Below are 17,804 nucleotides of genomic sequence, written 5' to 3' on the forward strand. Positions count from 1 at the left end.
GAGATCACTAAACCATGAAAATAAAAAAAAAATATTATACTTATCATTGAATGTTCCCTAAACAATTATCCAGTTCCTGATGAACAAAATTAGCATATACATCTGCTTGAGGGAGATAATATATAACTACTGAATGACCAAGGTATGTGCAAGATGATCCAATATCCATTGTTATAAGAAAATCAAATAAAAATATACTTGGATTTTTATCAAAAAAGAAAATTAATTTCTTTTATTAAGGTTGACTTTGTATCATCAATTTTACAATTTTCTACTTAATAAATTTGAGGTGATTTTACGTTCCATATAGACCAAAAGAGCTAAAAGGTCGTCTATTTCACATACTGCACACAGGAATTATGATATATGAATTATTTATGTGATGAATAATAATAAATGAGTCCTTATGCAATAATTAACAGTAAATATGTTGTTTTAAGAAATATTTACTTTTATATTTTATATAAATAAATACTATATAGATTCTTATTTCACATTATGTGGCGTACCTAATAAAACAGAGGGTAAATCTAGTCCCACGATTCTCTACCCTATTAGTTCCATCCGGTTCCACAGACCTTTCCCCCAAAATTTCCACAATTACCCTTTTTCGCGTTTCATCAGATTCTCACTGGTATTGGAATTTGGAAACCGCAATAATTGCAAAACAGGACTCCTCCTCCATTTCATTCTCTACCAATAGTCAACCATTTTCACCATTATCTGCAATTTTTGTTTCAATATATCATGTCATCATCCTTTAATTTGGATTTAGGGTTTCATGAAAAAATTTCAGTTTCTCAGAAGCTTCTCGAAGAATCTCGATCTCCTTATCGATAAGTTGAATTTTTTTCTTTGATCGAAAATGTTTGCTGCGTATTTTCGTCTATATAGTGGCTACATGTGTAATTTTTCATATCCAGAAGCTCAAAACCTAGCAACCGATTGATCCGATTCAGCTTTGGTTCGTCTCTTGATTTAGGGTTTCATGAAATGTTTTAGTTTGTTGGGAGATTCTCGAACATTGATTCGAAAATTTTATTATATATTTTGGTCTAAATAGTAGCTACATGAGTAATTGTTGCTCAAAAGTATATGCCTAGAAGCTCAAAATCTCGTAAGTGATTCGCTTTCAGCTTTTGTAGTTATGAATGTTGTATTTTTTTGCTTGTAGCGTAATGTTGTAGCAATTCTGTTGTATATGATAGTAACTAACTAGAAAATGAAGCACCAGAAGAAGAAGAAGAGATCAAAAGCTTCTAAACAAGGCGATGTTGTTAATGGTTCTGATAATAGCAAAGTAGGGCAGAGTAGTGTTTTAAAGGTTTTAACGGATGCTTTTAGCTCTGTATCTGTAGAGGAAGCAGAATGTGCTTATAAAGAGGCAAATGGAAACTTGAATAAAGCTATGAATATTCTGAGTGATTTGCTGGAGCGTGAGGAAGAGGACAAGATCACGAGCTGCTCAAGCTCGAGTGGGAATGTCGGTTCGAGCTTGGATTCGAGTAACAATTCGGACATGTTTGTTGGGGGTCAATCGCTGCAGAATTCGGCTCAGCGCAAGGCTAAGACAAAGAAATTGGTAGCTGCTGCAGGAACAGTCTCAGCGATGATAGGGAAGGATTACGTGAGGTCAGTTCCGAAGAAGAGTTGTTCAAAATTCAAGGGCTTAAGTGATGAAACGGCGAGCAATGACGATGTTGAGCAGTTTTTGTGTTCCATGCTTGGGGAGGACTCTGCTTTGAGCTTAGCTGTTGTCAGAGATGTTCTATGTGAGTGCTATGTTTTAGTTTCAAATTTGTGAAAGAAGTAAAAGGGAAAAGAAAAGAAAAGAAAAACATAATTATGTTAACAGTGGAAGGTGCAACGCATGTCTTGGTGTGGTGGAGATTGTGGTAATATATGTGCTAAATCAACAGTGACCTCTGTGGTTGTATCATAACTGAATTCAGTATCTTACTGATTTTGTTGTGTGCTGACCTGACATAAACAATTTAGACAGACACTTGTATAGCTATCTATCGTGAAGTAAATGATGAAAAGAGCGTTATTTCTTCCTTATCATTTAAACCGAAGAAAAATAATAAAAAGCATGTGGAAGTAACCCAATGTGTATCATAAGAGGGCCTACCTCGTGCTCGAAGTGTCCCCAGGCCATGGGGGTGAGTAGGCACACCTACAGGTCACTGAAAGGGGCAACTCTGTTATTGTGTGAAGGCTCAATCTCAATGTCCACAATGTAAAATTGAGAAAAATTTCTGCTGCATCAGAAGTGTAACTTCAAGATTAGGTTAAGTGTAGTTTTGTGTGGTCATACTCAGGTCAGAAGCATATTGAACTATAATTTTTTGATGAAAAATATATTGAACTTTATTGAAAATAAATGGAGATGCTTTTCACTTGATTAATGGTCTTGTAACTAGACATTTCGTTTAATGCAGGTCAATGCGGATACGAAGTTGAGAAGGTAAATTTGTTTAACTTTACCCATTTGTTTCAAATCAATTTTTTTTCAGTCGACCGAGGCTTGAATCCAATTCTTTTCTTCCTCATTCGAATATTAGTGTTGTTTACTGTAATTCAGATAGTATCACCATATGTTGTGATATTTTCTAGTGAAGGTCTCATAAATAGTCTTGTTCTCACGTTCTGTTTATAATTGGTTCCTATATAGTAAGATTGCCATTTTATTATTACAATCAAATAAATATCTTTAGGTGTTGGATACCAATGCTTGTCATTTAGATTTGAGGTGTTTTCATCCGCCTTTCATTGAGGTTGTCTTTGGCCATTATTACTCGTCATTTCAAAAGGTTGGTTACTTTTTGTGAATTTGAGGATATGACTCAGATCTAATCCCGTTTAGTTTAGCTAACTGTTGGGCATGATTTAGTTTCCCAATTGCTATTCAAGTTCAAGTGTTGTTTGGCTGAAGTTCAAGGTTGGTCTTTTCCATGCACGATATTCTTGGGCAAATCTATCTCTAGAGCAAACTTGGTCATTTTGTATGACATAATTTACATCAGTCAGTCCAATTTCATGCAGCACAATCTGTTGGCATAAAACTGGACCAAGCTTTATCCCAGTAAATCCTGCTTTTGATTTTGGAGGCATAGGATTGCAGTCTGTCTAGATTTGCTCATTGTAAGTTCAGATTAATTTGGTTGGTTAAGGTTAGCATAAAATTGAGTGACAATTTCTTGTAGATTGTCCTGTCTGATATTGTATTGAAGCTCATTTCCCGATCAGTGTACTCGTAGTTAGTCGAGATTGTCTACCTGGAGGGTTGATGTTGTATCTAGAACATTTTGTTCTGCTGACAGTTTCTTTGCCATTTAACCTATGGAAGCAAGTTGAAGCAACAACTTTCCTTCGAACTGACGTCCCTAACAGTTTGCTGCCATTGTCGTGGCACATTGGCTTTCTTGAAACATCACTTTCTCTCTATTTTTCATAGTTTAGTAGTGTCCTGTATGGGGTTTGAGTTTTTACTATGTTTTTGTGACTCTCTTAGTGTTTTCGTCATTTCTTGTGCCATCATTGTCAGCTTCCTCATTGTTGTTCTGCGCAGAGACGGACCTACTGGTAACAGTGAGAGGTCACCAGAACCCGCAAGCTTTGGTAGCCATCTTGTATATGTATGTGTCTATGTCTTAAAAATGATTTACGATGATATGTAGCACCCTGAACACTTAAAGCCTTTAAGGGGCACAGTATAAAGAAAAATGGTGCGCCCATCGCGTTAAAATCTTAGGTCCGCCTCTGGTTCTGCGGATCATAACTTGATGCTTTGACATCTGACTTAAAATTTGGAGGAATAAAAATGGAAGAACTATTGACTGCCAGCTGTTTAACTATTCTTATGATTTCTTTTTATAGTGTAATCTGGCCTGACATGTCTTATTGCAGTTCTATTTTCACAGCTTCCACTTTTTTTAATTTCTTCTCCTTTAATTTGGTTTCATAATGCTCGTGCTTCTCTTCCAGGCTCTGAGTGTTTTGCTTGAATTGTCTGCTTCCTCTAATGAGCAACCTAACTTTAGCGACTATAGTGCAAGCAGCAAGGAAGAGGCAGTGTCTCTTCATTCAAGTGATGGTGTAGGTTTAATTTCGTTTCTTCTGCAGTCCATTTATTTTATGTTTTAGCCTTTTGGTTAACATTATAGTTTTTCTGCATTCCTGATTGGTGCTCAAATACCACCAACATTTCATTTTATTCTCGCTGACTATTTAGCTACATTCTCTATCTCCCCTTTATCATTCTCTATGGCATATATTCTTTCTCTTTTGGTTCTGATGTTTTAGGTTGCATGTGGTATAAATATGATGGGCAAATACCTCTGTGAATAATTGTCTGTAGACTGTGGTAAGCAAAAAAGCAAGGAAGCTATACCATGAATTGCTGAAGATACCTACGTAAAAGCTGGCACTGCTTTCTTATGTAAAATAGACAGTGCTGAACAACCAAGAAAGCGACTTATTCATTTTATTGAATTAATGTCTTTATTTTGTCATTAAAAAATTCTGAAAAAGTCCTGCTATGCAGATACTAAGCTATGGATTAAAGCACCTAAATTTTGACTTTTCGCTGATTTGATGTTGTAAACTTAACATGATCAATTTGCTACCTAGGGGTAATGAAGGTTTTACCTTTGATTTGATTTTGGTGAACAAAAGAAGTACAATTGTATATGCTTATAACACCCCCCCCCCCCGGCGCGTGCCCGCACACATACACACCCACAAAAATGAAGTATGCCGGCATGTGATTAGCTCATTGCTTTAAATTAGTAAGTACGCTGGCATATTTTCCCTCATCTTACTGTGCTCAAAATATTTATGTTTCCTAGTCTCCGAAAAGCTTGATGTCATTTGAAAATGGCTACCTTTCAGCTGAACTTCTTGGTAGTGGGGTTTTGGGTTTTTTGCTCCCAAAATGTTTTGAGAAATCATTTTGGTAGAAGGAGAAGAACGAGAGGAGGAGAAAAGGTGGTTTACAAAGAAAACCGTGTGTTTGTTGAAGAGAAAAGAGGTGTCATACTAGCAGATGTATTTCTTTATTGTTTTAGTGGTGTAACATGGCAATTGCAAATGACATAGAGGCCATGTTAGACTTTCTAAGCACCTTACACAATCTGTAAAGTTGCTATCGTTGTAAATACCTAGCAATATACTCTTGTTTCTGGAAATGAATAAATTATCTTTTAACAACTAGAACTTTTTTTGTCAAACTAATAGAAATCTTGCAATTGCCTGTTAGTAGATATCTGTTTGGGGTTGGTTCTGCCTTACGAGTGTTTTAAGACCATGGACATTTTGTGCTGTCCATTGACTCTATATCATAAGGTGTTGAAACTTTTTATAACTTAGTTCAGACAATATCATTTGATTTGACCAAATCTCCTTCTTAGAAGGCCTTTTTTTTAAAAAATAAATCGTTTAAAGTTTTTGTTTTCCAATTTTCCATAACATTAGCCACAAGCCCTTCAAAGATCGCTACAATGATGATCTGATGCTCAGTGACAATTTTCTTGCAGTTTACTGATAGGACATCTGATTCTACGTCTCATTCATCTGAAGGGGAATTTCAAGATAATGTGTGGTTTTGGGGGCATCCTGGCAGGTAATATAGCAGATACTGCATCACATTCCAAGATAATTCCCCTTCTGTCCTTTAAGCAGGACATGTGCCTTTTCAATTACTCTCAATTTTTCTACGTTATCAGAATCCTTTGTGTTGGACATAGATCCTGAAGCTGGGTGAAGGTTAAGGACATATATTTTTTTTCCCAAATAGCCTAATTCCAACCTTGGAGCGCTAGGTGGGTTGCTTTACTTATAAATAACAAAGATTACAAATGATGGATGGGGGCCACACCATACTCCTATATCGGCTATATCTGTCCTAATATGAAAAAGCTAAATGCTTATCCAAATCAAGTCTAGTAAACTGGGTGAAAACACAAGTATGTAGAACACTATATTCTCCAACTACAATGCCTAATGCATAAAGCTAAAAGGATTGATAGAGAAGATACGCCGATGGAGTAGTCAAGGTGCTCGCAAGCTGGCCCGGTCACCACTGTCATTAAAAAAAGAAGAAGAAAGAATGACTTTGAAACAGAAGTATGTGCACATGAGACCTCTATCTTGATTGCGGTTATAGTGATATCCTGTTTTTTGTTAAGAAACAGGATGTGACGATATGGCAAGGCAAAGAAATAAATTAGCTACGTTAGGATTTGGTAATATGTTGATTCTAGAGATCTTTTGGTATGTTGGATCTTGGTTCCTTGAACATTTTTATGTTTACGTAATGATGTTTAGTGATCTGTACCAAAGTCTAACAGTCTTTCTTGTCTTTGGTGGTTCCTTCAGTTGGAAGTTAATTCTAGAAGCCTGTTGCTGGATTAAATTATTGTTTGTTTTTCCCCAGGAATCAGTCAAAAAGTCTTGCAGGAAATTTCGCGCATTCTTCATCATCTACATCAGGAAATTCTGGGCCAGAACTTCCTCACGAGATCTTGGAATCTTTGTTTAATATGCCAACCCCTAAGAGTGCTGAGCACGAACCAACTACTATGAACTGGAAGAATGTTGTGAAGAAAATGACATCTTTGGGACGAAGGTTTGAATCTTGTCCTAATGATAGTCCACCACCGCAGCATATCCATGGTATTGTGACAACTTCTTTCGATGCGTATTTTGGTTTCTTTCAGATGTAAACACTGTAAACACATAAACTTTCAGGAGATTTTTGTTTGAGACTTTTGATTCGTTTTTTGACATTGAAGATATTTCAGATATTTCTTTTATCATCATGGTTCTTCAGAATAAACCTTCTTACTGCACTCATCACTTAACCTCTGATTGCCTACTAGAGAGTGTCTCTCTTAATGTGCGACTGGTCATTTTTTCTTGCAGAAGTATTTTTACAGAATACGTCTTACAGAATGGGTTTAAGTCAATGAAATTATTAAATAGCCATTTAGAGATGGCATAGTTCCACTGTTGCTACCAAAAGACTAAACAATATTTCCAGGCATTTTTATTTGTGGATAAATATTTGTTGTCCTCTTTCCCTCCTCTGTTGCCCCCACCCCCGGCCCCATCTCCATGGTGGAACATATTGCAAGGTTTTAGATGCTTGCAGAAATCGTGTCCATTTATTTACTACTTTGAATCTCTCTCCTATTACAGTTGAGGGAGCTGAGTATCATCTGTTCCGTGAAGCTTCAAAGCAACACTGGGAGTCAATGAAATTGCATTATCAGAAGGTGTGCATATTTTATAAGTTCATTGTGTTATGTTCTTTTTTCTTATACATCTTTTGATATGTTCAAGTTTTCGAATTAAGAGCTTGAAAATTTACACTGAATTGCAGGCCACAACAGCTTTTTCGAATGGCCAGAAGGAATATGCTGCCTATCTTGCAGATCAGGTAAACTAAATGTGGGAGTCTTGGATGCAATATGCCTCATAAAGGGATTATTCACTCCTTTTTCCTCCATTTTCAATGTTTACTGTTGCTAGTTGGGCAAGATTTCATGTTAGATATCGTTTTTTATTGTTAAACTGCGTTGTCTGAAAAGTATTACTCCCTCTGTTTCAATTTATGTGAATTTATTACTATTTGGGGAGTCAAACAAGGTGTTTTTAAACCACGTTTTTTGCAATTACTTTTTTTATATTATGGATTGTTAACTATTGTGACTTATAGGAGTTATTTTTATATAGTTTCTGAATATGTAAATTTTATTTTTAAAAAATTTGAAAATTCGATGTCCGAATTCACAGCAAAAATTAGTCCATTTGACCCTCGTTTTCCGAAAGTTCACATAAATTGAAAGAGAGAGTATGTTTTATTCTTCACATACAACTTTCATCACTTTTTGCTCTATGTGATGTAATTGTTATGTGATAGATTGCTCATAAAGTTTGGATAAATATATCAGTTTTCTCTTCTGCTAGCCTGCCTTATTTTGTGTTAACTTTGGTTGGGACTGGCAGATCTAATGGATTTTCTAAATGTAATTTTTTTTGTTTGGAAGGGGAGCCTTGGCGTAACTGGTAAAGTTGCCGCCATGTGACCAGGAGGTCACGGGTTCGAGCCGTGGAAAGTGGGAACTTTCCCAGACCCGCGCATAGCGGGAGTTTAGTGCACCGGGCTGCCTAAATTTTTTATTTTTTTGAATAGTTAAATGCATAATATTTATTTCCAAGGAATAGACAAATCATGTCTGATGTTAGAATGAAAATTAATTAAGTTAACCCTTTATATGGAACTAGGTCACTAAAATGGAATAAGGATGATAGCTGTTTATGTTTTCTTATCTAACTTAGTATCAACATGAATAAGGTGCATCTCCATTTTGCTTTTTCTATTCCTTCTGCTTGGTTTTGCATAGGGACATGCAATTCTTTGTACAGTTCTTGGTAAAGTTGTCACTGAAATTCACTTGGGAAACTATAAGGATTCCAGTAGCTTTCTAACTTTTCTTTTTTGTGTGCTTTTAACTTTTTTAAGGTAAGTAAACTTTTATTCTGTTGGCATCTAGTAGTAGCACTATTTACAGCAACGCCTACCAGCCTCCCTTTTACAAAACTTAAACAGTAGCTATTGGATATTTCATTTATCACGATAGGCTAATATATGTTTGTTTCTTATTTTCCTTATTTGGACACTGCTTCAGGGCAGGCTACATAACAGAAAGGCTCAAGAGGCTGATGAGAAAGCTAGCCAGGATATATTTGCAGCCAGGTGGATAACATATCGGTTTTTTTTTCTTTCTAATATCATCTCATTGCTTTATTAGATTTCCCTGCTAAACTGAGCTCCCATTGCAGAAACAAGAGCATAGAAAACATGATAACTATTGATTTGCATGGGCAACATGTTAAACCAGCAATGAGGCTTATGAAACTTCACCTTTTGTTTGGAGCATATGTACGATGTAAGCATCTTTGAGCTAATGGGTTACATATAGTTCATGATATTTTGTGTCAGAAGTGGATACTGAAGATTTATAATCTGTTGTTACATTTCTTGTGCTCAGCTGTTCGGTTGTTCAGGGTTATCACAGGATGCGGGATGCATGGTGTCGGGAAGTCAAAACTGAAAACTTCGGTATGGAACGCAAGTTCCCACCTCCTCCTCTTTTAAAGTTTCTGTTGCTAGATTCCTTGAGCATTGAACTCAAACACGTGATAGAATATTTTCCTTGAAGGTCTCCTGTAATATCATAGGAAAAACGCAAATACGAGAATCTACTCTTTGTGTGCTTATCTTGGTACCATGCTACTGTGACTGTTAAGTATGTGTCGTTATTTGCAGGTAATTGAGCTTTTGAAGAAAGAACGTATTGAATGGACTGAGGAGAATAGAGGAACATTGCTCATCAAGCTCGATGGACGAATGAATTTTAGTTTTCTAGATTCTGATGATGATGGTGATGATAGCTGATTATCTCTTAGGCATGGTTGCTAGCACTTAGGTGCAGTGGAGTTTAGCATTTAACAATGGAGCTAAATTGCAGTTTTAACATTTTTAGATTATCTGCTTGCTACGTGGTATACCTAGATTATTGTATTTACGATGTTTACAACTTCTTTTCTTAGTGTGAGAATTGTAAAGTTGATCTTAGCTTTGCGTATTATGCAGCTTGATAGCTGAGTTCAAGTATATCATTGTAGAATACATATTGTACTAACTGTAGTACCCACTTTTTCGGGCAAAACTTATGTGTTTCATCATGAAATTCTATACCTTGTAAATTTGAGTTGGATATCTCTAGCTCTAACTACTTGGGTGGTTTGATTATAAACTTTTCCAGTTAGCCCCTCGAACGACGAAGCGCATGAGGTCCCTCTTCCCTTCCCCATCTTTTACAGTTTTGCCATAGTTCATTGTTCTTGAGCATGACTTGCCTCCACGATCGACTGATATTTAACCCTGTCACTCAGATTAGGGAATGGGGGGCAGGGGTAGGTGTTGTTGGACAATTCCAGCCGATTCACTATGAAATCTTTGCTAATTTGAGTCAAACAGGACGTCCCTTTTACATTCTCTTTGTTGTACGGTAACAGAACTACTATGTTGCAGATGTTTCAAGATAAGTTTCCATGTTTTTGCTTATATTTCTAATACTACAACATCATTTAACTGAAGAATAACTTCAAATCCAGCTTAAAGTAAGTCATTAACAGTAAAAAGATTTAACGCAAACAATCGGCAACTGCTATGCTACTTAGGCGAATCTAAGATATAGAATCCATGGGTTCATATCTGACTTCTAAATTATTTTTCCATATGTATACATAGTTTAAACCAAAAACTAAAAGTCATCAAAACCTGCATTGGAAATTCAAGATATATAGTCCAACACATTCTATGAAGCACTTGGTCATCAACTTGTGAGCATCTATTTATTTAAAATTACCAAGATATGAATCACTTCTTACTTTCTTACTATGAAACACATTCAAGGTCTGATGAATAAGATCCCTTCATCTTAATGAATGGTCTCTGTTTCGAGCCATAGGAATGAATAAGATCCTAATATACAAGGAGCACTTCCCTCTTTAATGAGGCTTATGCGGCGCGAAACCAGATTAGTCGGGGCATCAATGCAAGTACTGAATATTAGGTGAAAAGCCAAAAAAAAAAGTATCATACAATGAAGTAGAGGCGCATGTGGTGCTATTGTACCGGATTCATTTGAACCGAGTACTTTCGACGTAGAATATAAATTTTGTGTAAAAACTCACTAAAATTGCAACATATAGTAGGTCTAAACCCAAAGATGGATTTAGAATTTTTATAATATGGGTGCACCACTAAAAAAAGGAGAAAAAATAAAGTATTAAGTGAGATTTAATCCCTGATCTTCTATGTAAATAACTCAAACATTCAAACTAAATGCACCATTTAGCCTCTTTGAAGCATGGGTGCCAACAGATAAACTAGACCAATTCTAAAAAATATGTACATAAAATACCTAGTTTGACGGAAAGACTATGGGTTCACATGCCCCATATATTTGCATATAATCGCTCCCCTGTCTAAACCCATAACTTTATAAATATAATAGGTTTAATACTCGGAACTAGAACTAAAATGCCTTCTACCAGAAACATGTAGGTCTTGAATCATATCTTAAGTGAAGGAAATGATGAAAAGATGAAATAAGAAGAAGAGTTTGTACATAGAAGTTGAGGGGAAAGAATGACTGCGTCCCACATCGAAACATACAGAGTAAGTCCAAACTACTTGTTTCGTATAAAATGATAGCGCAAGCTTAAGCCAAAACTCACGCAGCCATGCAGTGAGCACAAAGCGAACTATTCTTTCGCCTTTTACTAAAGAATACCGTGTGCGTGCTGCAAATAGTGGCATACGCCTATTTTTGGAGGGGTTCTCTTTATTGAGTGCCCCTACAATTCTAGTTTCAACTTTTTATGATAATACTATTTCATTAGAGATAATAGATGAATTAATTTGAGGTTTTGGTGTGTTTATAAATTTCGTTTCTAATAGCTAATGCTTCTTTCTATTGATTCCCAATTTCGCTGCTGATGGGTTGAACCATCTTCCATTAAAGCTTAAGCTTGAATGATTCTTCTGCAAATTTATTTGGGAATTCAATTTTCCTTTCCTGTATATTTTCTCATAAGTTCTTAATTTATTGAAGAAAGTTTCTCAATACAACGGTTCGCTATGGTGGTGGTAGCTGGAAAGACGAAGAGGATGGGAAATTTTGGCAACTTAAGGGGTCTTAATGTAATTTTTTGTAATTTAGTGACATGTGTCAAAATATCATTGGTGGTGGCATAAAATCGTTGAGAGGCGGATCCAAGATTTAAGCTTCTATGGGTTGTCTTAGCAGAGACGGATCTAGGATTTAAACTTCTATAGGTTCAACCTTTAAGGTTTTTATCCTCTTATCCTCACCGAAAGTTGCAAGTTCAATTGGATCTGCCCCTGTATCATAAACACTACTTTGGAAAGAGATTAGGTGTAATGATACTTCATATTCATAGCGCAGTAGAATAGGAAAGAGAATATCGAACACAACTTTCAGATCACCATAAATCTTTTTTCATTTTCTGTGAAACTAAATAAAAAAAAAATTGTCAATCAGACATGATTATTATATCGCTCAAATTGAGAAATACTATCTCCGGGACCCTACTTTAGGGTTATCTTTCACCATTAATAGATTTGGTTCAACGTGCTAGCAACGCTTCCTTCTTTTGGAACAATACAATCTAGTCTAGTTCCTCCTTTCGAAAGTATAACAACTCCTTCTATCACATTCCCTGAAAAAAGGGTATTCGGCGGACCTATATTATTCAAGAGGGATCACCGGCACCCGTAAAGTTCGACAAAAATTCTCTATATATATCTTTAGAAAATAGTAATATATAAATAGTGACACCTTATATGCAAAACAGATTTTGGTTGTAATATACCTGCGACCGTCAAATTTTGGGTCCGTCTCTGCAAACAAAGGCATTGTTCTTGTACCATGACATCTGCGAGCTGTCTCTGTTCCACAACATAGTCTTCTCAAAGTTCTTTTTTAACAATCTCTTTTGGATTTCAAATTGTTCTCTCAGTTGGAAAAAATATACTCAGCACCTTCACCTTACAATAAATAACACTAACTCACCACAGTTTAGTGATAAGTTAAAATGAAAACGTAACTTATACACTATTTAACTATAGTTGCGTAAAGAGATAAAAAAAAATCCTAAACTATTAACTTTTTTTTTTATTAGTTACATACTTAAACTATCCGGGTGTCCCCAAAATCCATTAACTATATCCTCCTATATATTAAAAACCTTGGACGATTTTTTAATGAAATATGTAAGGTAACACGCCAAAAGACGCGTGAGAGATGAAATTATACATAAAAATGGCCCTAATTGGCCGTCTCTAATGGTTAATTACTGTTACCCTCTTTAAGAGTTAATTTTTCTTTTTTTCCCTCTATTTTCTTTGTATTCTAGCCTTCTTCAATTCTTTAATCTTTCTTCTTCCCTTATTCTTACGGGTTTCATCTGAAATTTGCTTCTTCTCTTGTTTCTTTTGAAATTATCTGTCTTCTTCATTTAGGTCTTCTTCTTTCAATACCACTTAGTCCATCAAAAGCCCATAACTTTTACCAAACTCTAATTGAAATTTTTACTAAACCCTAATTTTTAAATCCCAAATCTTGTATAAACTAAAATTTCCGGTGAAAACGAAGGTTAATGGAAAAAAACCAATGTTTAATCGAAGATTAATTGTGAAAATCACGATTGAGACATGGTGTAGCCATTATCGAAGGAGATGGAGAGAATCTTTTTTTACAAATAACCATGTGTTTATCACTTCACCCTCTTTCTTTGATTTTTTAACCCCCAAACATTTACCCATTTAATTATTTTTTATTATTAGTTAAAATTCTTAATTAAACTGATATATTAGATTAGGCTGAGTAAATAGAAGGGAGTATCACACTCACCGCTAAAAAATCGACGAAGGGTTTTTAATATGTAGGTTTATATAGTTAAGAGGGTTTTGGGAACACCAGATAGTTTAAGTAGGTAACTGACAAAAACGTGATAGTTTAGGGAGGTTTTAGAGTATAACACTCTTAAGTAAATATGTTAGGTTTTTTAGCTTAAAAGTGGTGCGAATAAGAAATAAAGGGAAAAATTAATTTTAAAATTTTCTCCTTTACAAAGGAGCACTGTCCCATATGGGAGGAGGAAAAGATATTTGGAAGGTTTATATAAAACAAGCCTCATGTTGTCATCTTTGTTCGCTTGGCTTTGGATTGGAATTCAGTCAAATAATTTGATTGATTAATTTTTTGGACCAAATTTATTCGTAAATATTAATATTTTATGAACATTTAAATAGTAACATTTTATGACCATTTTCGTAACTATTTTAATTTTTCCTCTAGTTTTATTTTACGTAGATAACCATTTTCGTAACAACGGTTTTACTTGAAAGGCCACTGAAAGAATTGCACATCTTCAATTAAACCCACCATGTTGATTATAAATATCTAGTTTTTCCCTTAGATTTTTCTTACGAACATTTTGAAATCATCGCTGTACGCGTATGTTTTAGTCAATGCAAATTATCTTTCCAACCAAAAAAAAATCCCTCATTCCTTTCTGCACTTTTTTCTAACATTGTGATTTGCTGCCGCCTTATTGCATTAGCTAAATACTACTATCCAAAGTACCGCTACACCAATGAAAATAATTTATTCTATTCTGAGAGAGAATAATCGTAGACCTTAAGTATTAGAAGTGGAGTTCTTTGTGGACACACTATTAATTCAGTGGACTCGGATTTATTTCTGCTTCTTCTATATTTTTATTTTTCTTTGTTTACGTAATTTATTTTTTGAATACAAAAAAGTTAACAATATATATAGTACGTATAATATATTTATTGATTTGATTAAATTCGAAATGTAATCTTTGGCATATTCTTTGGCTAAGCTTCGGATAACCAAAGTTGGCAAAATAATTGTATTTGCTGTTATGATTACAACAGTATACTGCTTATGGTGGGGTTTGGTAACAATTAAAATACTTTCTCTAACATGCAAATATGCCTGACTATACTATACTAAAGATATACTTTTTACTGTGCAAATTAAAACCACTAAAAACATTAACTGTTCTTTTCTCCTTCTTTTTCTTCTCTCTACCTTTTCCTTTTCCTTTATCTTCTTCCTCTTCTTCTACTTCTTCTTACCTTTTCTGAGCCGAGTCAATTGGAAACTGTGACGATCCAAAGGGGTCATCACCTGTTTTTAATTAATCCTGTGCTTCCGAGGACTTGAAAACCTCATTTAGAGTTGCCTCGATTTGCGTGCGCAGTCCGGGCGTGTAGCCGGAAAGCTTAAATATGAAATTCTGTGAAAAATGCTAAGTTTTGAGTTTAAAATGAATAAATTTGACTTCAGTCAACATTTTGGGTAAATGGACCCGGGCCTGTGATTTGACGGTCCCGAAGGATCCGTAGGAAAATATGGGACTCGGGCGTATGCCCGGAATCGAATTCCGAGGTCCCGAGCCCGAGAAATGAATTTTTAAAAGAAATTGTTTTTTTCTGAAATTGTCAAGGAAAAATTGAAATGATATTTGATTGGAATGTGTTGGTATCGGGCCCGTATTTTGGTTTCGGCACCCGGTACAGATCTTATATGTGAATTAAGATATTTCTGTAAGGTTTGGTTAAAATCGGACGTCGTTTGACGTGTTTCGGACTTGAAATCCTAAGTTTGAAACTTAATGAAGTTTGAGGAAAAACTCTTGATTTTGAGGTTTGATTCATTGTTTTTGATGTTATTTAGGCGATTTGATCGCACCGATAAGTTCATATGATGTTGTTGAGTTAGTTCATGTGTTTGGTTAGGAGCCCCGAGGGCTTGGGTGTGTTTCCGAGGTGTTTCGGAGGTGTTTTTGGCTTGGAAAAGTTGCAGAAAACAGCGGTTCTGGTTCTGAGGTTTTGTTCTATGTGATCGCATAGGCTTTTCCGCGATCGCATAGTGTAAGTTTCCCGGTGTTCTGTTTCTTCTATGCGATCGCATAAGTTTTCCCGCGATCGCGTAGGGTAACCCCACTTCATTCTATGCGATCGCATTTCCCCTCCGCGATCGCGATTCATTAAACCAAAACCTGGAATGCGAAGTCCATTCTTCTATGCGATCGCAGTGTCTCGTTCGAGATCGCAGTGAACAACTTTTCCTTCCCCTATGCGATCGCATGACATTCTTCGCGACCGCATAGAGCATTTTCGCCCAGTTAAATTTTTAGAACTTCAGAAACAGTAGCATACGGGATTCACCAAATATTTCACAAAACCTTTCTTCTCCAAGCTCTTAGGCGACCATTGAAGCGGTTCTTCATCAAAACCTCTTGGGTTAGTAATTCTTAGTTTATTTTCTTTCAATTCCTTCCACATCTATTGAAATCCTAGGCCTAAAACATGTGATTTAAGGTAGAAAATTGGGTATTTGGGTAGAGTTAGGGCTTTTTGATTTTTCTTGATTTAGACCTCGTTTTGGGGTCGAATTTGAAAACAAATTATATATTTGGGCTCGTGGGTGAATGGGGGATTTGATTTTGGTCCGAACCTCGTGTTTTGACCAACCGGGCCCGGGGTCAATTTTTGAGTTTTTGGGAAAAATGATGGAAAAGCTATGATTAGGCACTGGGTTCGTATTGTTTAGCATTTATTGATGTATTAAAGTCATTATTGTATAGATACAATTGATTTGGAGCCGAATTCGAGAGGAAAGGCGGTTATTGAGGATTGAATTGGCCGTGGAAGTTGAGGTAAGTGTTTGGTCTAACCTTAGCTTGAGGGATTAGGAGTTGAGTCCTATTTGCTATGTGAAAATTGTTGAGTACGACGTATAGGCATGGTGACGAGTATCTATACGTTGGTGTCAAGTATGACCGTGAGTCTTATATTGTGATTTTCATGATTTCATTGTATTATTCATGCCTTGGTGAAGATTTCTAATTGTTGTATAAAGTTTGTGGAAATAATTGTGACCTATGAACACTGAGGAGCGTTGACTCGAGTTGTATATGAATTGTGAAAGTATATGAGATGATTGAACCCTTTGGAGCATTGGCTCAAGTGGTAAAGTGAGTTATGAAGTACAAGTGAAAGATAGAGGAAGAGTTATTGAAATGTTCCTTTGCGGGAATTTAATTATTTAATCGTTGTTCCCTTGCCGGGATTTAATTATTTACTTGTTGCTCCCTTGTCGGGATTTAATTGTTAAATTGTTGTTCCCTTGCCAGGATTCCTATATGTTCTTGTTTATTTCCCTTGCCCTTGTTTGTGATTGTTGTTTGGGTGAGGAAGAGTGTTAAAACACGAAGGGTGATGCCGTGCATTGTTTGCTATTGTGAGGAAAGAGTCTAAAGCACGAAGATTGATGTCGTGCCGCACGATGTACCATTCCGTGCCAATTCTATTGATTATATGTGAGGAACGAGAGTAAAAGCACGAAGGGTGATGCCGTGCACATTTTATTATTCTAATTGCTTTGGTGAGGAAAGAGAGTAAAAGCACGACGGGTGATGCCGTGCACGTTTTTATTATATTATTGCTTGGTGAGGACGAGAGTAAAAGCACGAAGGGTGATTCCGTGCACTTGTCTTTGATTTTCCTGATTCTTGCTGATAATTGAGTTATGTTGTCCTTTACTTTTATTTACTGATTTTCTTGTTGTTATCGGTTCAAGTGCATTAATTGTCTTATTCCACTATTACTGTGATTCTTTATGTTGGCATTTTCCTTTATTGTGTTACTTGTTATTATTGGCTCGAGGTATCCTTGCGCAACATTATGCCTTGAATTTATGCTATAATTGCTACATGTTTATGTGACTTAATTGCTACTTGACATTTAGCATACTAAATATTAAATTGCTTATTTGGTCCTTAAAGTCCATAATTAATTGCTACTTGTCATTACTTATTTTCCTTGGTGAGTCATAATTATTGTATACTTTGTTGTCTTATGAATTCGTATTAATTGTTGCGTTTTTTGAAGTAATTTCATTTGGAAGAAGTGTTAATATATGAAATGGGAGCAGGTGGTACGCCAACCACAAAATATAACGAAATGGGAGCGGGTGGTACGCCTACCACAAGATATGAGAAATGGGATCGGGTTGCACGCCTGCAACAAGTTGTGAACCGAGAGTGAAATCTGCCTTTGTTTTCCTTATCCTTGTTAGAACTTGAATTTTGGTTTCCTGATAATTCTC

The 17,804-nt window shown here is 35.8% G+C and overlaps 1 protein-coding gene across 1 annotated transcript; it reads left to right on the top strand.

Moving 5' to 3' along the window:
- Positions 1–532: 532 nt before the first annotated feature.
- On the top strand, positions 533–9,836 carry LOC109216845 (SMR domain-containing protein At5g58720). Its single transcript, XM_019381057.1, has 11 exons — positions 533–1,772; positions 2,442–2,467; positions 3,988–4,098; positions 5,538–5,623; positions 6,437–6,675; positions 7,201–7,277; positions 7,385–7,441; positions 8,694–8,761; positions 8,848–8,954; positions 9,057–9,127; positions 9,335–9,836. The coding sequence occupies exons 1-11, from the start codon at positions 1,223–1,225 to the stop codon at positions 9,461–9,463; spliced, it is 1,521 nt and encodes a 506-aa protein (XP_019236602.1). The 5' UTR covers positions 533–1,222; the 3' UTR covers positions 9,464–9,836.
- Positions 9,837–17,804: the final 7,968 nt, after the last annotated feature.

This window comes from Nicotiana attenuata, unplaced genomic scaffold (genome assembly GCF_001879085.1).
Source record: "Nicotiana attenuata strain UT unplaced genomic scaffold, NIATTr2, whole genome shotgun sequence".
Lineage (NCBI taxonomy): Eukaryota > Viridiplantae > Streptophyta > Magnoliopsida > Solanales > Solanaceae > Nicotiana > Nicotiana attenuata.

Coding starts and splice junctions, on each gene's coding strand:
- LOC109216845 (XM_019381057.1), top strand. CDS start 1,223: ATGAAGCACCAGAAGAAGAAGAAGAGATCAAAAGCTTCTAAACAAGGC. Junction 6,676..7,200: donor ACCACCGCAGCATATCCATG/GTATTGTGACAA, acceptor CTCCTATTACAG/TTGAGGGAGCTGAGTATCAT. Junction 7,442..8,693: donor CTGCCTATCTTGCAGATCAG/GTAAACTAAATG, acceptor ACACTGCTTCAG/GGCAGGCTACATAACAGAAA.